The sequence below is a fragment of the Xyrauchen texanus genome, chromosome 14 (assembly GCF_025860055.1).
Source record: "Xyrauchen texanus isolate HMW12.3.18 chromosome 14, RBS_HiC_50CHRs, whole genome shotgun sequence".
Taxonomy (NCBI): Eukaryota; Metazoa; Chordata; class Actinopteri; order Cypriniformes; family Catostomidae; genus Xyrauchen; species Xyrauchen texanus.
Genome location: NC_068289.1, coordinates 41,686,023 through 41,711,268, shown reverse-complemented (window position 1 = coordinate 41,711,268; position 25,246 = coordinate 41,686,023). Strand labels below are relative to the sequence as shown.

Genomic DNA, 25,246 nt, shown 5'->3' with positions numbered 1-25,246 from the left:
ATGTGAGGCATGTTTGTTTTTGTTACTTTGTAAATATTCTCTGAGCACCAGTTGTCTCATATATATATATATATATATATTTATTTATTTATTTATTTATTTTGTTATTTATTTTGTTATTTATTTTGTTATTATTATTGTTTTTGCAAATTGTCAAAGTCTTTACTTGCCTGTGATTGGGGCTGTGGCATTGGTTGGCAGTGTGTTGATTTGTGATTGGTTGTCTCTCTTTGAAGTCAAGGACAGTGAGTGCACCAGCATCGCCAGTGCACAGAAAACAGAGGCCAATCAGCACGAGTTCTTTAAGAACTTATTCGCCAATGTACGATTCGAACACCATGCCCTCGGACATGCCAAAGAAAAGAGAAAAGAGAAGAGCCCCGTTGCCACCAAGCATGATGTCACAGAGCATGCCAACTGACCTCAGTCATCACCAAGGCAACACACAAAATGTAGCGTATCCTGATGGCCACCAGGTATGCCAACTGATCCCATAAGCCTTCAAATCAAAAGGGTTTTAATGTCGTCATGATACAATTTCCTTAGTCAAGTTTGTCCCGACTTTTAACTGGTAGTGTTAGTGGGCCTTAGTTAGGGATCTCTTTTAACTGGGAAGAAAAGAGGCCTCTCAACCTATTATTTCACAACCTCATTTCAAATACCAAGACTGAATGTACATTTAAAAAGCACTCTGCGAATACAGCAAGCCTTTAAACATTGCTTTTACAGTATTTGTTTTGTTTCTACATGAACTCTTTGCTGGGTTGAGTCATTTCATCACCTTGTCATTAAGGAATGCAGTAATGTTTCCCACAGCCAAATGTTTAGAATTATCTGTCATATTTATTGCTGCCCCCTGCTTGCTTTCCAAAGCATATGGCCCATTTGAGCCGCGGATCTTCGACTGATTCGTCCTTCAAGAATTTGTCCACCAAGCGAAAGGCCCCGCCGCCCCCCACCTTGACCAGTGTCGCCCCTGATGTTGAAACTACACAGGACAAAGACTTGACAGGTTAGTTTAAAAGCTCAGTATATTGTATGCAACACAGAACCTTTAAAAAACCGTTTATCAACCATATGTTTCATAGTTTTTCCTTGGATTAAAATGGTGTTAGTTTACATGCATGATCATACATACACGGCAAGCTATTGAGAAATGTAGCTAGAACTGCCATAGTTCTCTATGGAAATATCAGGGAATGTAAAAATGTTGTTTTCCAGGCCTGGAAAAGTCATTAAGGGACATTTCTATAGTGTACATTTTTCTCGTTTTTCTCTACTCAGAAATATTTGATTGGCTAGATATTAGGACTGGGTATTGCCACAGACTTTCCTAAATATCTAACGATATTTAGTTGCCGATTCGATTTGTATTGCAATTTCTGTAAGTATTGCAATTTTATGTTGTGCTATATTTAGATGTGTGTCTGTTATGACATTTGTATTACTCTGTAATAAAGAATTTTGGGGATGGGCAAAACCACCAACTTTCATAAACGACTAGTCGGTGCATTGTCTGAACTATTCGACTAGTCGGTGTTTAGGAACCCATGTATTATTAGCAGTACCGCCGCTCCCTATAAGCAGACTACGCAGTCTGCGTAGGGCACCAACTCCCTAGGGGGGCACCATCTTATCCTAGGAGGGCACCAGAAAGTCCACCGGCTCATATCACGTGAACCCCCCCTCCCACCCCGGTCAGACGATCGCTTCACGCTCATATCACGCAAACCCCCGTAGGGCATCAATTTGTCCAGTGGCGGCCCTGATTATTAGGCTGCATTCTGTCAGTATGACCCGATCAGACGTGATTCATAGAAATATATGGATGCTAAGCTCAGCCTTTGAACAAGATAACTGGCTAGGCTAAATAGGCTAAATAACTATATAACCTCTTATTGCACAAAACTTTGAAAAGTTAGAAAGGTAAAAGACAAAAAAAGATACCAACACCTGGAAATATCATGGAAATTCAATGGTGAAAAAGAATGGGTAAATTGGTAATAAAAAGTAGAATGAGAAGGACAGACTTCATCATCCTCATTGAATGTTTTGGTTGAATCTAAAATACAGCTGTTACTACTGTAAAGGGTGGGTGGTGAAAAGCCTTCTTATTTATGTTTTTGAATGGCACAGCTTTTCCTCATTAATGCTATTTTGAGATATTTCCTCAAGAGATATATCACCAGATATTATTAAATTAATATTTTCTATATATTTTCAAATTCTGTGTTTTTACGAGCTAACAAATCAAAATGTAGTATATTGGCTATTTCATCATGCATTATGCTCATAAATCGATTTGTTATGGGTGAAGAAAATAATGATGAAGAATGTAATTTAGAGGATTATGTTCCATTGAGCATAAAAGGGCTTGAATGAGTGCAGCAGCTGTACTTCAAACAGGATGTAAACACATTGAGAGGTGTTGTGGAAGTGGGCATTTGGGGACAAAGTAAAGGCTCCAATGTGTGTTGATTGTCACTTTGTGTATGTTTTGTCGCCATCTAGTGGTTGAACATATGCATCACATCTTCATCTACGCTTCAAATTTGTTTGTCATTCTTCTCTTTTCTCTTCCAAGAGCACAAAGTACTTAAAAACACTTGCTTTGCTTTCAGTCTCCAGTTAAATGTTCACCCTCAACCAAGACTCTGAATCAGAATTAGACGCTGCAATGGAAGTAATTCGATTTAGACTTTGAGAACCAGATATGGATGCACAAGAAATGAGCTCCGTTCCAAAATCTAGTGAGCTGCCTACCTAGGAGCCTTTAAAGGCATCATAGGTACGCTCTGGACATGAAGACCGTTTTAAAAAGTATAGGCGGCATAATTATGGTAGCTTCTAAAATACCTTGTTTTGGCCAAATTCTTAGGCAGCATCACCCGTATCATTCACGTAGAAGGCAATACTTGAAGTGTTGCGATGATGTCAGTTAAACTTGACACGATGTCTAATAAGCACGGCAGTCCTGCGCGAGATGCTGAAAAAGCAGCTAGGAAGACTCTCGTAGATGTCTGTTAAGTGTATGTTCAAAAAAAGAAATAAACAAAAACAGTGTAGACTTATCCAATAACACGTTCGTAGTGAACAGCCCCTTAGAAGGCAGCTGTCTATTTGACAGTAGGCTGCAGTGTAGCTCCCTAGGTTTTGCTTGAGTTGGGTTGTGACTGGACTGGTGAGAATTTACTGGATGTAACACTGTGGGTTTAAACGTTTGCAGGTGTATTAATTAGACTCTTATGAATTAGACTATGTTTCTTACACATATACAGGCACATTGTTGCAAATATGCCACAGCCCTGTAGTTAAGTACAGTTTTGTAATATTTGTACTTTACTTAAATATTCTTCTAAAAATCTTTGTATGTTTTCTGCAGATGAAAGAAAGTCACACACATCTGGTATGGCATGAGGATGAGTAAATGATGAGCACCACCAATCAAATAAGTTGCTATGGGTTTAATAAACTGTTCTGTAATATATGCAGTTTACTTGTACTTTTGATACTTGAGTAAATTTAATATCAGTTACTTTAATTATTTTACTTAAGTTTTTTCATGAGCTTCTTTAACTTTTACTTAAGTCAATTTCCATTAAGGTAACTTTAATTTTACTCAAGTATGATGATAAATGCTACTTTATACAGCACTGGCTACAGCTGTGGTGTGTGTATATGGGTGTTTCTCCAGGGTGTAAACAGAGCTGTGACATTTCATCAGATGTGTTATGAGAGCAGACATGATTGCAAAACCCTGAATTTTTGTTCTCTAGTGATCAGATATTGATTCCCCTTAACAATTGGAATGGACTGTTTCTCGATTCAAAAGGATAAGTTAGCAGTTTGAGTCTTTTTGACTGATTAATTCAATAGAACCTCCTCATTAGAATAGTTTGTATTTCGTTTGTGAGTAAGACTACACTGATCGTGCTTTGTTTGTTGTTGCGTGTTAACAGCGAGGGTGATGTCTGTCTAGCTGTCTGTCTGTCTTTTAATTTATTCATCCATCCATCCTTCTTTTTATCTGTCTGTCTATCTATATATCTATCTATTGATTGTTCCATTGTCCCAGCTTTCCTTCATTCTATATGTCTGTCTGTCTATCTGTCTGTCTGTCTGTCTGTCTGTCTGTCTGTCTGTCATTCCATCATTCTATGTGTATGTCTGTCTGTCTGTCTATTCTATCTGTCTGTCTGTCTGTCATTCATCTACCCTTCGTTCTATCTGTCTGTCATTCCATCATTCTATATGTCTGTCTGTCTATCTGTCTGTCTGTCTGTCTGTCATTCCATCATTCTATGTGTATGTCTGTCTGTCTGTCTGTCTATTCTATCTGTCTGTCTGTCTGTCATTCATCTACCCTTCGTTCTATCTGTCTGTCATTCCATCATTCTATATGTATGTCTGTCTATCTATCATTCTATCTGTCTGACTGTCAATTAATCTACTCTTAGTTCTATCTATCCGTCTGTCTGTTTTTCTGTCTGTCTGTTGTTCTGTCATTCTATCTATCCATTCGTCTACCCGTTGTTCTATCTATCTGTCTGTCTGTCTGTCTGTCCATTCGTCTACCCTTTGTTCTATCTGTCTGTCTTATCTGTCTGTATAACTTTCATTGTTTCGATCTATCTATCTGTTTGTCTAACTTTCGTTCTTTATTTCTATCTATCTATATATCTGTCTGTCTATCTATCTATCTATCTATCTATCTATCTATCTATCTATCTATCTATCTATCTATCTATCTATCTATCTATCTATCTATCATTCTGTCTGTCTGCCATTATATGTATCCATTCATCTGTCTGTCTGTCTGTCTGTCTGTCTGTCTGTCTGTCTGTCTGTCTGTCTGTATCTGTCTATCTATCTATCTATCTATCATTCTGTCTGTCATTATATGTATCCATTCATCTATCTGTCTGTCTATCTGTCTATCTATCTATCTATCTATCTATCTATCTATCTATCTATCTATCTATCTATCTATCTATCTATCTATCTATCTATCTATCTATCTATCTATCTATCTATCTATCTATCTGTCTATCTGTCTGTCTGTCTGTCTGTCGTTCCATCATTCCTTCATTCTATCTATCAATCTGTCTTCCTGTCACTCTGTCTGTATGTCTGTCTGTCTGTCCATCTAACTTTCATTCTGTCCATCCACTCTATCTAAGATTGCCTGCTTTGATATATTATTTGTAAATAGCTAGTATTCCTTTTTTGTTTCTTTTCCATTATCATAAGCACAAAATACCAACATTTCTCTCTCTCTGAAACCCCGGCACTCATAGTTTCACTTAAGTTCTTGTACACAACATTAAACTAATTGGTGAGAATGTGGAGCAGCAGTGTGATCTCATGCACACTCAGTTGGAGTGAGCCTGCGGTGAGGTTTTCTGCAAACAGCAACACACAGTCGCAGTATGATTGTATCTGCTCGTATCATTAGTTCAGACAGCACAGCCTCATTCATCTCACTTATAGCGGTTACTCTTCTCTCTTCCTGCAGACTCACCAGAAGGGGGCGTGTGAGAATCTCTGCATGTTCTTCTGCAGCTTATCTTCTCTTTGTTCTCTGCTGTTTCTCTCTCTTGTGGTGCCCTCATTCTCATCATCTTTAATTTTTTATGTCCTTTCTCTTGTTTATATCTGTAATTTTCTCTGCAATCTTTGCTCCTGTTTTCTATTTGCTCATTTTCATTGTGAAAGTGCAGTAACTACGGTAACACAGACACAGAGAAGAAATTCATCTTTTGATTGTCCACCCACATGTGGGTTATAAAATAATCTTACTCCGTTTTCTCTGTTTTAACTAAATGTGTACTTGCCTTTTCAGGGCAGTATACAGTTTAGTTGTTATTATAGAAAATGATTTGAACGTTCCACTATGTTTATTAGCATTCTCTCTTCTGGCTTTTTGTCTTTTTAAGGATGCAAAAAAAAAAAAAATCTGTCTTGAGTCTTAAGGGTGCCTTATTCATGCAGGTAACAGAAAAAAGCTACATAGTAACTCTAACATATTAAAACTAGGACTGTCATTTGATTAACATTTTTAATTGAAATAATTACCTGATAATGGTGATTAATTAATTGCATATGTCAATATCTGTCGAGAAAGGCCCCCAAATATAAATTATCCAATATGTAATGGTGAAATAATTATAAATAATATTTAAATTATTATAAATATAAATAATACAATAAATATAATAATTCAGATGATAAAAATGTCGAAGGACCCGTCAATGTAAACATGTGTCAGTCTCACTTTGGTTGTGTCGTGACATAAGCACAACATTTTTAGGATGCTGTGTTAAGTTAAATGTAGTTTGAAACTTAGACAATCACATTTTGAGACCCCTGCATTCAGTGATGAGCTCCGTCCAGCTGCTTTGAATGCAAGAACGCATCCTCATCTTGTGATGTGTGCTGTCAGTCTGCAATCAGATTGGTTTGTTGCCTCTACAGTTTGATTTGCGCTTACTGCCCCCTGCTGAAAACATTGAAGTTCCTTGTTACATTACGGGTATGATTAAATGCGTAAATTGTTTGAATCCATTCTTTTTTATTTAATTAATTGCACTAAATCTACAGGCAGAATTTTCTCATTGTTTATAATTATATAAAGACCCAGGAGGGATCCCTCACTGTGTTTGGTTTCTCGCAAGTGTATTTTTCAAATGCTTCTGTAACTTCGCAGAGTTGTATTACGTGTCTGACCTCCTCCAAACACGGCGAGTTGAGTTGATGCCAAAGAGCTCGATTTTGGTCTCATCTGACCACAACACTTTCCCCCAGTTCTCCTCTGAATCATTCAGATGTTCATTGGCAAACTTCAGACGGGCCTGTACATGTGCTTTCTTGAGCAGGGGGACCTCGCGGGCGCTGCAGGATTTCAGTCCTTCATGGCGTAGTGTGTTACCAAATGTTTTCTTGGTGACTATGGTCCCAGCTGCCTTGAGATCATTGACAAGATCCTCCCGTGTAGTTCTGGGCTGATTCCTCACTGTTCTCATGATCATTGCAACTCCACGTGGTGAGATCTCGCATGGAGCCCCAGACCAAGGGAGATTGACAGTTCTTTTGTGTTTCTTCCATTTGCGAATAAACGCACCGACTGTTGTCACCTTCTCACCAAGCTGCTTGGCGATTGTCTTATAGTTCATTCCAGCCTTGTGTAGATCTACAATCTTGTCCCTGACATCCTTGGACAGCTCTTTGGTCTTGGCCGTGGTGGAGAGTTTGGAATCTGATTGATTGATTGCTTCTGTGAACAGGTGTCTTTTATACTCCCTTTAAGAGTGGGCTCCTAATCTCAGCTCGTTAGCTGTATAAAAGACACCTGGGAGCCAGAAATCTCTGATTAAGAGAGGGTCGAAGACTTATTTCCCTCATTAAATTGCAATAAAATTGTATAACATTTTTGACATGAGTTTTTCTGGATTGTTTTGTTGTTAATCTGTCTCTCACTGTTCAAATTAACCTACCATTAAAATTATAGACTGATAATTTCTTTGTCAGTGGCCAAACGTACAAAATCAGCAGGGGATCAAATACTTTTTTCCCTCACTGTATGAAATTTACATTTACATTTACATTTATTCATTTGGCAGACGCTTTTATCCAAAGTGACTTACAAAAGAGGAGGAACATCAGCGAATCATCTTAGGGAGACAGTGGTACAAAAAGTGCCATATTACAAAGTTCCACTATCATCATAATAGTATACAAAACAGATTTAAGTGCAACAAGAAATGTAAATAATTTTTTTTTTTTTTTTTTTTTTTTAGTGACCGGTTAAGTGCTTTTGGAAAAGATGTGTTTTTAGCCGTTTTTGAAGATAGAGAGTGAGTTAGCTTCCCGGATTGAGTTGGGAAGGTCATTCCACCACCGTGGTATGATGAAACTGAAAGTCCGGGAAAGTGTTTTGGTGCCTCTTTGTTTTGGTACGACAAGGCGACGTTCCTTAGCCGACAGCAGGCTTGTGGTGGGAATGTAGCTCTGCATAAATGTTTTTAGGTATGCTGGAGTAGACCCAGTGACTGTTTTATATGCCAGCATCAGGGCCTTGAATTTAATACGTGCATGTACCGGCAGCCAGTGGAGAGAGACAAAGAGTGGTGTAACATGTGCTCTCTTAGGTTCATTAAAGACCAGACGTGCTGCTGCATTCTGGATCATTTGGAGAGGTCTAATAGCACATGCAGGAAGGCCTGCAATGAGAGCGTTACAGTAGTCCAGTCTAGTTATGACAAGGGACTGAACAAGCAGTTGTGTGGCATGTACAGAGAGGAAGGGTCTTATCTTCCTGATATTGTAGAGTGTAAATCTACAAGATCTTGCAGTTTTTGAAATGTGGTCTGTGAAATTTAGCTCATCATCAATGGTTACCCCTAGATTTCTGACCGTTTTGGAAGGCGAAACTGTAGTTGGACCCAGCTGCACGGTGATGTTGTGTTCAACAGCCGGGTTGGCTGGAAAGACAAGGAGTTCGGTCTTGGCAGGGTTGAGTTGAAATGTATTTTGAACTTATGAATCAGATTTTGTGAATGTGAATTGTGCTGTGCATTTATGAATTGTATTTTGTAAATATATTATTTTTAGATCATTCTCGCTCCATCATTGTAGAGATAAAAAGAGAAAAACACAACAAGATGGATTGAGAGTAGATCAGAGAGATAAAGGGAGAGAGACTACAGAAGCCCTCAGAATGTGATGTCACACTGTGCTAGAGAGACAGAGAGCGAGATAGAGAGATCACAGAGACAGCTCTCAGAATATTTCTTCATCTCACCGGTCCCCAGTGACGGCGATTGAAGAGTGAGACAAGAGAAGCTAGACATCTTAATTAACAGCGCTCGCTCAGTCTGAGGAGCAGAGAATCCATATTAATGCTGAAGATGCCCAATATCCCTTTAAGGATAGAGATAATGGCATCACTTTTAATGTGGGAACTCCAGAGCTTAGAGACACTGATGAACTAGTATAGAAAGTATTAGTAGTAGGATAGAAGAGTTATCTTTCAGATAAATAGGCATATGAAAAAATGTGTGCATAATGTTACTATGTGAACATAGGGAAATATGAGTGGACATCCATGACATGTGGAGTCCCACAAGGCTCAATTCAAAATGCTCCTATTCAACCTGTATATGCTACCACTAGGCCAAATTATGAATAAAATAAAATAAAATAAAATTGTGTACTGTAGCTGTGCAGATGATTCCCAGATTTACCCAGTCCTATCGCCAAATGATTACAGTGCCTGTGCATTGATGAAATTAACAGCTGGATCTGCCGAAACGTCCTTCAGTTAAACAATGACAATACAGAGGTCATTGTATTTGGCAACAAAGACAAAATTCCCAAGGTGAACACATACCTTGACTCCAGGGGTCTAAAGACAAAAAGTCAAATAAGGAATCTTGTTGTCATTTTGGATTCAGACCTTAGTTTCATGGGTCATTTCAAAGCAATAACTAAATCAGCCTATAATCATCTCAAAAATATGTCTAGAATTAGATGTTTTGTATCTAGTCAAGACTTGGAGAAACTTGTTCATGCATTCATCTCCATTTACATTTATACATTTGGCAGACGCTTTTATACAAAGCGACTTACAGAGCCCTTATTATAGGGACACAATGGTGGTGGCTGTGGGGATCGAACCAGCGACCTTCTGATTACCAGTTATGTGCTTTAGCCCACTACGCCACCACCACTCCACCACCAATCACCAGTAGGGTGGATTACTGCAATGGACTCTTCAACGGTCTTCCAAAAAAACCATTAGACATCTGCAGCTCATTCAAAATGCCAATGCCAGCGACTTTCTGATTCTTACCCAAACCCAAAAATCTGAGCATATACTATTCCAGTCCTCATGTCTTTATACTGGCTTCCAGTTATATTTAAAATTGATATTAAAGAACTATTACTCATTTATAAATCACTCAATGGCCTAGGACCTTAACACATTGCAGATATGCTTGTTGAATATTAACCTAAGAGACCTCTACGATCATTAGGATCAAGTCAGTTAGAAATACAGATGGCTCACTGAGAACAAGGCGAGACTGTGTTTAGCTATTATGGGACCTGCAGCAGGAACCAGCTTCAAGAAGAGGTCAGGTGTGCTCCAACAGTCCCCACATTCAAGTCCAGACTGAAAACAACATCTAAACATCTGTTTATATGTGCAATAACATTTTCTTTTTTATTTATTTTATTACCTTTTAATGGTTTTGATTCGCCATTGTGTATGAACTGTGCTATATAAATAAACTTGCCTTTACTTGCCTTAATGTGGTAAAGTCTGCCAAAGCTTGTGCTGTCTGTGTCTGTGTGTAGCACGTGCTGCTCTGCAGATCTTTCTGAAGAATCGAGCATCTGAAGTTTATTTTAACAAGATTTCAAATCATTATAGCCTCATCTTCACAGTTTGAGCTCCACATTACAGCAGCTTGTTTTGTGAATCTGTCAAATATAATACATCTTTGCAAAGAGGTTGTTATTAAAGGATGCGGCAATCTCGCAGCTAGTAAGTTAGCACTGTAGCTAATTTCTCATGCAAAAAGGGCATTTACATAGGAGTCTTAAGGGCACAGCAGCAAAAACATCCTGTTTTATTTTAAGGGTCAACGAGAGGGTGAAATTATACACAAAATGCTTTACTTGCATGTAAAATTGGACCTCACTTGATATTAACCCGTTTGCTGTGATTTGTCAGCAAATTCAGTTCTAAAAACACACTACAGTAAATATTTAAGCATCTACCTTTTTCTATTCGTCCTTAATTATTTTAATTCTTCATTGCAGAACCTGTGCTGGTGTCTCCACTGGAGGAGATCAAAGAACAGGAAGAAGTCTTCATGATAACGGAGGGTCAGGCATGCCCTTTAGAGAACGAGCAACTGAAAGATGACAGCAGCTTGAATCTGTCCTCTGAGATCTCTCTGGACTCAAGCCAAGCTGGGACGGCATCTCCCTCGCAAGAGTCAGAGATTCTAGAGAGTGGATCACCACATGGGAAGGCCAGAGATAATCCGTCATGTAACCTGTCTGCAGATGTAGAGTATGTTGAAGCTAATTGTTTAAGATGGTGTTGGTTATACAGTGTGGACCAAAACAATTTTGGCTGGCTTAACTCGCCATCTCGAATGCATGCTGTCATTAAAGCTAAAATGGGGATCATTTATATCAATTGTTACCAAATTGTAATGCAATTGTTCTGGACCCCACTGTAAATCTCAATATTGTTTGGGTAAATTTGTTTAATATTTGCTTTTTATAAATGTATATACATGTTGGTATCTTTTCTAATTCGTTTTGAGTAATTTATTTAAATACAGGTTTTTTTCAAACCTAGTTTTTAAGTGTTGCATTGTTTTTACTCTTGACAGAGGAGCTGAGAGCACCGTAAATGAAGAGTTCAAATCAGACCAGGCTGTGAGAGCTCATGTCCAATCAGAAGAGATGGGTAAGACAGCAGCATTCACACTACAAAAACAATACAAATATAAAAAATACAAATAATTCTTAATCCATGTACGGTAACATTATATAATAACTTTCATAAATATATATTTAAAAAGATGATATAATGCAGTATAATTAGGTATTGTATATTCAAATAGTTAGAAATATGAGATAATGCTTGTATTAATGATATCTAATGAATTTAACTAACAATACATACAGTAATTCTTAACAGATCTTTAGCTAAAGAAAATTCAAATCTTACAAATTTTATTAAGCTTTCATTCATATATGACATTGCACTTTTTAACATCTACAAATGTTTAATTTTTCATGAAAAATTTCCAGTGTTGTTTAATAATTAACATATAATTTGTTAATGTTTGTGAATGCTTACAAATATCAAACTTTTTCATAAATAATTCATAAATGAGCTAATGCTCTTTTTACAGTTACAAATATTTTCCGAAATGATAAATATGTTTAACCACTACTCTTGTTTCAAGTTAATCATTAATATCCAGCTAATTAGTAACCAAATCATTTACTTTAATTATGAATTATTCCTTCATATTCTTGCAATACCGAAATCTAAAGTTGAAACTAGGGGTTAAATTGAGTTGTATGCTTCAAACAGACAATCAACATCAACAACAACACACAATAACAAGAACATTAAATGGATAAACAGATTATTGCCTCAATAACAAGAATGAAAGTTTAGTAAGATTTGTAAGTAATGCATTTAAATTTAAATGACATAATGCTTAACAGATCATTAATTAATGTTGGTTAATTTCATGAGTTAAACATTAACAAGTGCATCTCATATTTCCATCTATTTTAATATGCATTAACTAATGATCTGTTGAGTATTATATAATGTTTGTTAAAGATTTATTAATGAAAGTTACTCAGTATTTTTGGTCTTGTTTTAGTAAAAATATCTCAATGACCCTTAAACTTTAAAAATCTTAATGGAATTTCAGAGATTTCTTTGTACCAATGATAAACTACACTTATTTTACTCATTTTACATTTTATGTCTTTAGTTACATGAAAGGCACCTTTAAAATGTCCACCATGTTGTGCAGGCTAGGACGACATTTCCCATATGTTCTGGAAATGTAAAAGATTAGAAACATTCTGGAGAAATATATTTGTAACATTGTCATCAATTTTAAAGATCTTTATTTTTTTTTACAATAGACCCTCAACTCACTTTATCTATAGATTTAAGCCTCAGTAGAGGATGACTCGGAAAGTAAGAAGACCGTTTTATTATTTATGACTTCAGCTAAAGTACTGTATTTATGTATAAAAATGGAAAAAGAAGAAAGACGTTGTTATATAGTTGACCTGAGGAATTACATTGATTAAAATATGTAAAATATGTCTGAATCCATTTCTGTGAATGGATAAAAATATACCATGTACCCTTTATAAGGTAATATTACTATTTATAAGGTAATCTGATTGTTATGCTGATCATGTTTTATCTGCCTTATATATTGCATCTGCAATGGGAAAGGGCTAATGTTTTGTCTGTAGATAATTTAAAAAAGCAAGACTAGTTTTTAGAGAATATATATTAAATCAGGTTTATTTTTCGTGCCCCACTGTCAAATAATTTTTTCTGGTATTAAAGCTGGAGTATGTCATTTCTGTGACACTAGTGCCATGAACGGAATTACAAAAATAAACGCTGTTTTTAAAACAGCTTTCTGATTATCCCCCTTGCCTGCAGTTGTTCAAACAGTCAGATAGTCCCGCCCCCAACTCACGCCATTGAGTGCACAGGGAGAGTGAGCGGAGGTAGACAGGTAGGCCATCCAATCATTGCATGCAATCTGCATGCATCAGAGCACTTGATTTATTGATTGCTGTCCAGATGCAAAGAGACATTCAACCAGTATAACAAAAAAATGCTTCCGGTATAAATTGCATATTCTAGCTTTAAGCAAGTTTATTGAACCTTGTTGGATTAATGCTTAAAGAGTAAAATCGGGTAAGAATTATTAAGACTACTGTACACTGCAAATAATTGTATTTTCCTCTTGTTTTCCAGTAAAGATATTTAAATATTCTTAAAACAAGATAAATGTACTATATAAGCGAGGTGCGAGGGTCTGCCTTGGTAATTTTCTCCTTTTTTGCTGTTGGGCCCCTTTACCCTGCACTGCCTGCCATACAATAGGAATGCTGTGTTTAATGTACAATGGTTTATAGCTATATTTAGGAAAAAGCTCCTTTAAGTAAAACTGTAACTCTTAATGTCAAAATGTAAGGCACCAATGCATGATTCGATACTTTGTGTTCTCTTTGTATAGAGCCCCTGAAGGAGAAGACAGAAAAGGCGACTCAATCTTCTCAAAGTGGCCCTGTATTAGAAGAGGTTTCAGTGAACGCCACAGAAACGGATGCATCTTTGTTCAACATGCCTCAAATGTCCGACCGCAGTATTCAGACTTTGCACACTCATACAGACTTGCACACTCAGTGCCTTGATTCCAACACGGTCACTTTGCCAGCAGTTCCCAAGTCTTCCCCTGAGCCAAGCCGTTCAGCTCACGTTGAAGACCAGACACAGAAAACCAACCCTAGTGCAGTCCGCCTTACTCGCACCGAGACACAAACGCAGACAGAACCTGAGATTCCCCCTAATGAACCATCACCTAGCCTTTGCACTGAACCCGTTATGATGATCTCCTCATCCTCAACCGAGCTAAAGAGGAACATGTCCACTTCCACAGAAGAGCTGCATGTTCCTCGACCCCAAACACCTACAGTTCAACCCTCAAAGGGTCCAGCGTCAACACCAACCGCCCCTAAAGCAAGTACCGTACAGTATTTTGCAGATGTCGAACCCAAACCCAAGCCATCCAATGAACTGACACGTGAATACATCCCCAAAGTGGGCATGACCACCTACACCATTGTCCCTCAGAAGTCTCTAGAAAAGCTACGTTTTTTTGAGGTCGAACTAACTCTGGAGCCACGCAGTGATGGGAGCATTAAGAACGTGGACTGCAAACCAGAAGCAAAAATTGTTCCAGATCATACTATAAACATCTCACCTCCACCAGGCCACCTTCCCCAGTTCACCAATGGGAAAGTCGCTCTTAATGGCCATCAGAGTGTCTCCGGAAAAGCCACTGAGCTTTCGCAGACAATTCCACCAGTTTCACCCACAGTCACCATTTCCTCACCCTCTTCCCCATTAGAAGGAACTGAGTACATCGTTAAGGAGAAGAAGGCTCCACCTGCAACAAGACCCAAACCAGCTTCTTTCCGCTTGACACAGCGCAAACGAACACCTGGGGATTATGTCGTCTCCGCGGCTGTACGTAGAGCGAGTGTTGGCAGCACAAGTAGCAGCAGCAGCACCTGTAGCAGTCCGGCAGCTAGACCAGAGGAAGCTGCAGGCAGTCTACAGTCCGAACTTGTGACTGCACTCGACAACTTTCCTCCTCCACCACCACCAATACAGTGGGACGGAGAGGAGCAACATGCCGAATTAAGTAATGTTCCCCTACCTGAGGTCCAACCAAAGCCTAAACCCCTTTTGAAAGGCGCAGAGGCTTCAAGTAATGTTCCCCTACCTGTGGTCCAACCAAAGCCTAAACCCCTTTTGAAAGATGTGGAGGCTTCAAGTGATGGTCCTCTACCTGTGGTCCAACCAAAGCCTAAACCCATTTTGAAAGATGTGGAGGCTTCAAGATTTCCACCGTACTCTCTTCTTTCTAAGCAAAAGAGTCTTTCCACAAATCCTACACCTTCATTGAGTCTGGAGAAGTTGAGAAGCTTTGCAGCACCCAAACCATTTTCGGCCACCTCAACTTCTCGCTTTGCCCAAGCTGTGTTGTCTGCTGCAAAGAGATCCCAGTCTCTTTCCCATCATCCTTTGGAACAGTCCCAACACAAGCTGCCTGTTTGTCATCTCTCAGCACAAAGCACAATTAGAGAGTCACCTGAACCGCCAACAAGTACTGTGAGTACAACCTGGTAAAAGTTTCATAAATGCCTTTTCACAAAGTCATCACCATTTATCAAACTGTTTCGAAGAGCGAAACTCTCGAAAACATGTCCAGGTTCAATAACATTTAAGCTTAATCAAAATCATTTATGGCAATGTTAATGACCACAAAAATATTTTGACTCAACCTTGGTTTTTTGTTGTGCTTTGTTTTGTTATTTGAATTGCAGTTACAGTAAAGCTCTTACAATGGAAGTGAATGGGGCATGAAACCTGTTACATACAGGTCACAGTCATATTTCACCTTAAAAAATAATGACTTTGCCTATTTATTGGCCATAAAGAGTTTTTACATTGTGAAATTATTTTCAAATTCTCTGTAATACGTCCGGATATAATTCCCATAATTCTCAATGTAGTACAAGTACAGTGCTACAATGGAATATAAATACTTCCCAGTTTCAATAATATGGACATTTTGGGTTTCAGTAACAAGAATGCGATTTTTTTGCAATGCACAATACATTTCCCCACAAGATTCTTATTACCGCGATGCTTTTGGCCATTTTAAGTTGAATTTATTTATTAAATTGTATTTTATTTTTTCATGGTGTGCCCTTTAGATTCTATGTAACACTTAATAAAACTTTCATTTATAAATAATTAACAAAAATTATTTAATGCTTCATAGATCTTTAGATAATGTGTAATTCAGACAGGTTGAAATATGAAATAATGTGCTTGTTAATAATTACTGATGAATGTATGATAGCTGGGCCCCTCAGAGTAGCGTCACACATATGTGTTTCTGAAACAACCAGTTAAGTTCCAAGCTGCCAGATTCAAATAGGCTTTCGCGCCGACACAGGCTGCACTGTCAATACATCAAATGCGATCTTCATCCGATGCATGATGCCATTTGTTTATATTAGTAGCAGTTGTCATTCGTCAAACAAACAGCTATTCATAGAGTTTTTGAAGCACATAGTATGTTTATTTTATGTAACACACTACCTAATTTTCACCAAAGTAACACACTAACAGTTCACAGCTTGTATATGCACAGCCATAATATCTAAACGCGATCTTCCCATGCACGCCGTCACGTCTACTCATTAGGTTCAAATGTGGTTTTCATTCACACAAGCATAGGGCTGGGTGATAGGACAGTGTTATCGGATATATACGATATCTTACAAAGATCCTGATGCCGATTGCGACACTCATTGACAGACGATGAACGACAATATCGCGAATGGCAAAACCATGAATCTGGGAAAAAAAAATTCCGAAAAATATTTCACAGTACCCAGGGTGTGAAACTTGCACCCGCAAAATGTGGCTAGGCTGAATCCAGTCCACAAGCTCCTCTTCCTCCTTGTCCTCGTATTTCATGCACGGATAATTTTGCTCATCAACCCGCAACAGGCAGGCGACCTATAAGACATCTCGGAGTGACACATGACAAGAAATGCTGTCACAAATGAAGTCACAAAGACACGCGCTTGAAGAAATACACTTATTATATTTTTAAGAACAGACAACAGAAAAGCCGTCAGTGTTTGTGTCTGATTCGCAAGCCTGTCTCATGGAGCAGGCACATTTTTTTCAGTTTCATTCATCTTAAAACTATTTGCAAGAGAAATGTAATCTATGAAAATGCTGCAAATGATCTCAGATCATCTCAGGAGGTGCTGTGAGTTTAGTTTGCTTTATTTCCACACGGTTAGCATGTATTGTGAACGCAGCTCTTCAGGTTCAGTAGTATACAGAATATATTTAATGAAAGAAAGATGAAAGTGATTCAGTCATAAAGTAATACAAGACACGTTCACATTGAACCTATAATTGAGTTCTATTTTATTTTCTTTAGGCAGCATTAACTGTATTAACAAAAATATTAATAATAATAATAATAATAATAATTCGATAAGAACACGCATTTGGTAGTGTTATTTTGAGAACACAAGGAAATTTATTAAGCCAATTTATTATGATTATTATTGTCTTTACATATATAATTGTCCTTAGTTCTTAATCTGTAGGCTATTAGTAATTTTCCACCTTGTGTCATTGATGGATACTTGTGTGATGGCAAATGGAGCTGTTGGAGAAGGTAATACGATTTTTTGATCCTTTCGTTATTCGTTTTGTTTAGTTTAAAATGCAATTTGAAAATAGAAATGTTTTATGTTTTTCATGTTTCAGTAAATTAATTACATTTTTAAAGCAAAATCAATAAAGCAAAAAAAAAATCACCAAACCTCGGCATGTAATCGTATATCGTGATATTTATTAAGGCAATTATGGATAAAATAATTCTTACATATCGCCCAGTCCTACACAAACTATCACAAAAGCACCACGATAACAGTTTAAAACTTGTATACTCACAGTGAATACATGCTGATTGAGTGTGATTATCCGATGCATGCAATCAAGTCTGTTTACATTAGCGCTTGTCACACAAACACACACATACACAATGTTTGAGAAGTCAAACAGTGCATACAGGCAAACCCGAATGCTGATATTATTTGTTCATTTGTTTTTAACAGCTATGAAAATAAAACAAATGCAATACAGCATAAATAACCCATTTGTTCACATGTTTACTATATTATTTATAGTATTGTATTTGAGTTTTTAATGACAAGAAATCAAAAAATGTTATAAAAAAAAAATTCTCCTCTACACTTTGCCCACCTCTACCAGCTGTGCAGTGTCACATGCAAAAATAACTCACTCCAGGGGGCACTGCAGGGGAATTTAGACCCTACTCATGAAAAGGTTAACTTATGACCTGTTAAGCATTCTGTAATGTACAGTATATTAAATTGCCTACAAATGTTATAAAGCTTTCTTTCCTCTATGGCTTTGCACATTTTAACATCTATAAGCTATTTTATCAAATGTTGCATAATGAGCAACAGAGTATTTGTTAATGTACATTTGAATGCTAACCAATATCTTCAAGCTTTTTCATAAATGAGCTCATGCACAAGTATTTTTCATCACTTCGCACAATCTTGTTTCCACATTCATGTTTCCACATTATTTAATAATCCCTAGCTAATTAGTAACCAACATCTGTAAAAGCCACACATTTACTGTTTGCTGATTTATGTAAGCATGCTTTTACTATTTACACAGCTCATATATAAATCATTTATGAAAAAGTTTAATGACATTTGTAATCATTCAAATGCACATGTACAAATGATCAGTTAATCATTTTATAACATTTGTAGATGTTAAAAAGTGTAAGACATAAATTAATGAAAGCTTGATAACATTTGTAATTATTTGAATCTATATTACATAATGCTTAATAATAATAATAATAATAAAGTTTTATTTATATAGCGACCTTCGCAAAAGATCAAGGTGGCTCTACAATCAGTGTACATTAAATTGTAACATAACAGATCATTAATCAATGTTAATTAAATTCATTAGTAATCATTTACAAGCACATTATCTCAAATTTGTAATAATCACATTTACTAATGTTCTGTTAAGCATTAAATAATGTTTGTTCATTATTTATTAATGAAAGTTATTATAGTGTTACTAGATACTCTTTCATGAATAATAAAAAATTAATAAAATCTTTTATTAAATCAGCATACAAAGAGATAAATACTACCATGATATATGCATGATACAATTTCACTAATATATATATATATTGCACTGCAGTAATGAGAAATATTTGTTTCTATTACGGTAATGATTAAAAGCAATAGTTGTTTCCTTAAAACAAAATATATTTTTGTATTTCTTTTGATTTTGTTCTTTTGTTTCATGAAATTCTCTCAAGCACGACATGGCATGTACGAACTGTGTAATTAGTTGTGATGTGGGAGGCGTCCTGACCTGCAAGGCTTTTTCTCAGTCCTTGATTCTCTGTTTTAGGCTCATTGTACGACAGTTGTTTTGCAAGTAAATAATCTATTGTGAAATACACCCAGTTGCAACCGGCGCTGGTAAATTAATATTAGGAGTAATATGATACGCATCGCTGCTAGCAAGGCTGTGTGTACTCAATGTATTGACGCACAAGAATCATTAATCTATGCCCTGTGTCTTTGTTGTCGTGCCGCTGGGGTCAACTGTTAGCATGTTCAGTGATGCAGTGCACTGTTGTGTGCTGTCAACGTACACAATGTATATTTGTCCCTCAGCACCATCAAAACGATTCTGTGGTAAAGGCTTCTGTTTGCTGATGTGACAGGGTGTGTGTGTGCGTGTGTGTGTGTGTGTGTGTGTGTGTGTGTGTTTGAGTTTCTCATTTGTGCATGTTATATAGACGTTTCTCTTTGAATGTTTCTATAAGTGTGCTTGGAACTAAGGGTGGCCGATTCATTACTTATCAAAACTTTGAAGATCTTAAAAACCTTTTGATCTACAGGCTTAAGTGCTTGTAATTAGTTTTGTAGCCAAATGTAAATTGTGCCATTACATATGAATTTCTCTATAAAACTAAGTATAATTAAGGCTGTCGATTTAACATGGTAATTTGGTACAATTTCTGACGTTAAAAAATATGCGTAAAAAATACAGTTAATCATGCTCTTTGACTGTATGTAAATTCAGTGTGGGAAACATGCCTTGATTTATTTTTAACAAGATTGTTACTGTATTTTACTTCTTGCATTAAATATTTAGAATCTAATTTGCCATAAAGTTTGTTTGGTTGAATTGATGGTGGAAGAACTCTTTTAAGCCCTTTTAGACTGAATACATAATTATTGATATATCATCAAAAGGCTGATTTCAAAAAGTTAATTCTTGTTAAACATATTTTACACTCTCAATATATATATATATATATTTTTACTAACAATTTCCAACATTGTATTTGCATCACAGGAGATTTATGTCTATTTTGCTGAAGGTCAAAGTGTAATATCTATCTATCTATCTATCTATCTATCTATCTATCTATCTATCTATCTATCTATCTATCTATCTATCTATCTATCTATCTATCTATCTATCTATCTATCTGTCTGTCTGTCTGTCTGTCTGTCTGTCTGTCTGTCTCTATCTGCCTACACAAACTCTATCTATCTGTCTGTCTGTCTGTCTGTCTCTATCTGCCTACACAAACTCTATCTATCTGTCTGTCTGTCTGTCTGTCTGTCTGTCTGTCTGTCTCTGTCTGCCTACACAAACACTATCTCTCTGTCTGTCTGTATCTGCCTACACAAACACTATCTGTCTATCTATCAGTCTGTCTGTCTGTCTGTCTATATCTGCCTACACAAACTCTATCTATCTATCTATCTGTCTGTCTGTCTGTCTGTCTGTCTGTCTGTCCTATCTACTCTGTCTATCTATCTATCAATATCTATCTATCTGTCTGTCTGTCTGTCTGTCTATCTGCCTACACAAACACTATCTCTCTGTCTGTCTGTCTGTCTGTCTATATCTGCCTACACAAACACTATCTGTCTGTCTGTCTGTCTGTCTGTCTGTCTCTATATGCCTACACAAACACTATCTGTCTGTCTGTCTGTCTGTCTGTCTCTATCTGCCTACACAAACACTATCTATCTGTCTGTCTGTCTGTCTATCTGCCTACACAAACACTATCTATCTGTCTGTCTGTCTGTCTCTATCTGCCTACACAAACACTATCTATCTGTCTGTCTGTCTGTCTCTATATGCCTACACAAACACTATCTATCTGTCTGTCTGTCTGTCTCTATCTGCCTACACAAACACTATCTATCTATCTGTCTGTCTATCTGTCTGTCTGTCTGTCTGTCTGTCTATCTGTATCTGCCTACACAAACACTATCTGTCTGTCTGTCTGTCTGTCTGTCTCTATCTGCCTACACAAACACTGTCTGTCTGTCTCTATCTGCTTACACAAACACTATCTATCTGTCTGTCTGTCTGTCTGTCTCTATCTGCTTACACAAACACTATCTATCTGTCTGTCCGTCCGTCCGTCCGTTCTATTTATCTATCTTTCAATCGTTCCGTTGTTCGTTCTATCTATTTATTTATCTGTCTTTCAATCATTCTGTTGTTTGTTCTATCTATCTATCTGTCTGTCTGTGCATCTGTCTGTCTGTCTGTCCGTCTGTCCGTCCATCCAGTCCCGTCCCCTCATGCTTGCAAAACTCTAAGTGAAAATCGTGGCAAAAGTGTGTTCTTAACAATACGGAAGACTTCCAAAAAAATTTTTCTTACAATTGCAACTTGATTTACAGTTTTACAAAACATTCTGTGTGCAGGCAATTTGTTTTATTATGCAATTTGATTTAAGCTTTCGCAAGTCTTACTCTTCACATGCAAAATCTTTCATACTATTTAGGGGCAAAATTGTGTTGTGTGGTGGAAATGATGCCACAACTGTGGGACAGTAGTCATTCATGAACAATTGATAGAAATAATTTTCACACAATAAATATTGAAACTGTTTATGCTTCATTAACTCTTTGTTTAGATTATCATAGTTTATCACATGTAATAAGTTCATCTAAAACTGCAACATTTGAATATAAAAGGCATTTGAAAGTACCACAGTTTTAATGTGACCTTTATTTAACAAAAAGAAATATGTTGAAAGCTGTTAGTTTTAGTAAGAATCAACCCCTGGAACATTTTTGTTTTTAAAAACACCCATATTAATACTTTATTAGTACAGTATAAAAGCTATAATGCCCATATCAGCCTGGAACATGTTAATATGCGTGTACATGTGTGTGCATATGTATGTTTTTGTACATGCATGCATATGTCTGTGTGTCTGTGCATATTAATATTTTGTTTTTATAATATGTGTGTGTGTCCCTGGGGGTACAGTGAAACAATATACTGTCATCTTCATTTGATTTATGCAAGTGGCGAGTCTTTTTTCTCTCTCTCTGTCATTGACCCTGTGCCCATCTAACGCTCATCATCCCCAGGCCTGAATGACAGCGTGTATTGTGTGTTTTCTTCCCCCATGTGGATCACAGGTGACAGACAATGGAGAAGGACGCACGGAGGGATATAGAGAGGCCCCATCACAAACAGCAGGCCTTGGCGACCTAGCGCCGAGCTCCGCCCAACGTGGAGACATGGGAACATGTAAGATTGGAAATACTCAGCCATAATTACCAGTGAGTGCATCTAACTCCTAAACTAGATGTAAATCTAACTGACTAAACCACTTAGAAACCTAAATAAAAACAGTAACCTTTTCCATAACTTCCCTAAAGGAATATTCCAGGTTAAGGACTAGTTGAGCTCAATCGACAGCATCTGTGGCATAATATTGATTAACACAACATTATTTCTACTCAACGCCTCGGCACATGGAAAAAAGAAGTATACTTTATTTGGCCTTAACTCATAACCTACCATTCATCACCTAGAAAAGTATTCCCACCTCCAAAACAGATGCTTTCGACAACTTTACAGCTCAAATAGTAACCTACAGAGCCCCCTAGAGCAGTGGTTCTTAACCTGGGGGTCGGGACCCACTAGGGGGCCTCAGCACACTTCCAGGGGTGCCTCGAGCCCCCTATAATAATAATTATAATTCAACTTACTGAAAATGCAAAAAATGTAATAACTCTTAAAAAGCTTCCTTTTTATGAAGAATATACAGTTCTAGATATGACTGGAATCACAAGTTTTAAAGAAAGGACTTATAATAGATATATCTTATAATATATATATATATCTAATAGCCTACATGGGGGGACTTCGAATATTTTCTCCCACAATGGGGGCCTTGGAGTCAAAAAGTTTGAGAACCTACAACCTTCTGATTACCAGATTACCAGTTATGTGCTTTAGACCACTCCTAGGTTGATGGTTGATTGGTTACAATGACTATGGTTTTACTACAAATACCATGGTTAACACTTTAATGCATACCGAGGTCTTTAGTGACCCAGGACCTCATTCCACCCCTGTACCTCATCCATTTTTCGGAATTATGCCCACACCTCTTTCGTTTTTCTCAGCCTTTCTCTTTTGAATAGTTCTGGGTTTCCGCAGGTCTTAAAAAGGTCTCACAAAGTCTTATTTCACCCTTCTCCAAATTAAGTGCCTAATATTTTCTTCCTTTTCTTTCTTAAATATTATCTTTCTTTCTATCATTCTGTCGTTCATTCATTCTTTCTTTCTTACATGTTTTTACTTGTCTTTGCTCTTTCTTTCTTAAATATTATCTTTCATTCATTCTGTCTTTCCTTCATTCTGTCTTTCATTCATTCTGTCTTTCTTTCATTCTGTCTTTCATTCATTCTGTCTTTCTTTCATTCTGTCTTTCTTTCTATCATTCTTTCTTTCTTTCATTCTGTCTTTCTTTCATTCTTACATGTTTTTACTTGTCTTTGTTCTTTCTTTCTTTCTTTCTTTCTTTCTTTCTTTCTTTCTTTCTTTCTTTCTTTCATTGGCTACCTAATAATTTTCTTTCTTTTCTTTCTTAAATATTATTTTTTCTGTTTATACTTGTCTTTGTTCTTTCTTTCTTTCTTTCTTTCTGAATCTTCAGGTTATATTGGCTTCTTTATTTCTCTTTCTTTCTTAAATGTTTTTACTTTTCTATCATGATTTGCCTGTTTTCAATTTTCGGTCTCTGGTGTTTTCACCCGCATTGGCATATATTCTTACTTTGTAAAGTCTTGCATTTGTAGAAACTGACTAAAAACATGTGAATCTATAGTGCCGATACTTCACAGAGTCGACATGACAGGCCACAGGCAATTAGTATCATCATGACACCTCCCAGTGATTGCTCAGGAAAACTGTGGATAACCTTTAACCTGTTCTGAACCCAGAACATTCCTTTTAGTACCTACACAACCGCCAATATCTGACAGTTTATAAAGATGTCATAAACATTTATTAAAGACAATGTGTATACTTGTTGTCCACAGGGGTCTGAAGCATCTGCAGTGCTGTCTTCCACTTTGAAGGGAATATCGGAAGCCGTACGCTCTGTGGAGGGATGAAGCATTCGTACTAGCCTTAGTTCACTCTGTGCCTTCATTAACGGAACTTCACTGATTCCCAAACATCACGAAAATCTGCAATCTTCACATTTCTCAAACATCTTGATTTTTATGTGATCACAACTCAAAAGACTTTCAGCAACTTTATTCTGGATCTGACCGGAACTGCGTAGAGCGCAGTTTTCCCGCTTTGTAGCTACTTCACAGTGTGTCACTTTCTATGATACAAATATGCCTTAATGAAAAGATTTTGTTGATTGGTCATATAGTGCAGAGAGATTACTTTAATTTGACGCTGAGCAGATACGTGGAGGAGATGTGGATTTCTTCTAATTTATTCTACAGATAGCTTAGAACAATTTTATTTACTATCTGTTACTTTTTGTTTTTGCTCAGTAAAAGTAGCAAATTTTATTAATGTTATCAAATTTCGAAATGTATTCATTTGAATATTGTACGGTTGCTTTCTGACATGATGAATGGTGTTAATGTGCAGATTCACAGAAAATGTGCCGTTCTATTTTGAGGCCTTTATTTTGAGTAAATTATTATATGTAGATTTGATTATAAAATGATTAGCCAATGAAACATTTTTCTGAAATATCCCCAATTCTCTTGCCAAACATTGGTACGAAGTGTATCGTTGTTACTTATGGCTTTTGTTCTTGATCATAAATAATAATACATTATTGAACAGGTCTTTGAGGCCCAACAAACTTTTAAACAAAGTTTTGCCAAGACAGAAGACACTGGTGTTATTTGTTGTTTTGTGGAGGATACTGCTGTAATATCTGAAATAAACTCTTCTCTCTTCTCTGTA

At 36.9% G+C, this 25,246-nt stretch overlaps 1 protein-coding gene across 3 annotated transcripts in view; it reads left to right on the top strand.

Annotated features, from left to right (window-relative positions):
- Window positions 1-25,246, top strand: part of cobll1b (cordon-bleu WH2 repeat protein-like 1b) — an 85,593-nt gene extending 60,347 nt beyond the window's left edge. For 2 of the 3 annotated variants that reach the window (XM_052142927.1, XM_052142929.1), the window contains 7 exons: window positions 237-476; window positions 874-1,012; window positions 10,825-11,080; window positions 11,409-11,485; window positions 13,815-15,475; window positions 22,438-22,581; window positions 24,352-25,246. In XM_052142927.1, the coding sequence (XP_051998887.1) occupies window positions 237-476; window positions 874-1,012; window positions 10,825-11,080; window positions 11,409-11,485; window positions 13,815-15,475; window positions 22,438-22,575 (2,511 nt within the window). In that variant the 3' untranslated portion in view covers window positions 22,576-22,581; window positions 24,352-25,246. The remainder of the gene's footprint in view (window positions 1-236; window positions 477-873; window positions 1,013-10,824; window positions 11,081-11,408; window positions 11,486-13,814; window positions 15,476-22,437; window positions 22,582-24,351) is intronic. The other variant, XM_052142928.1, reaches the window with a different exon arrangement.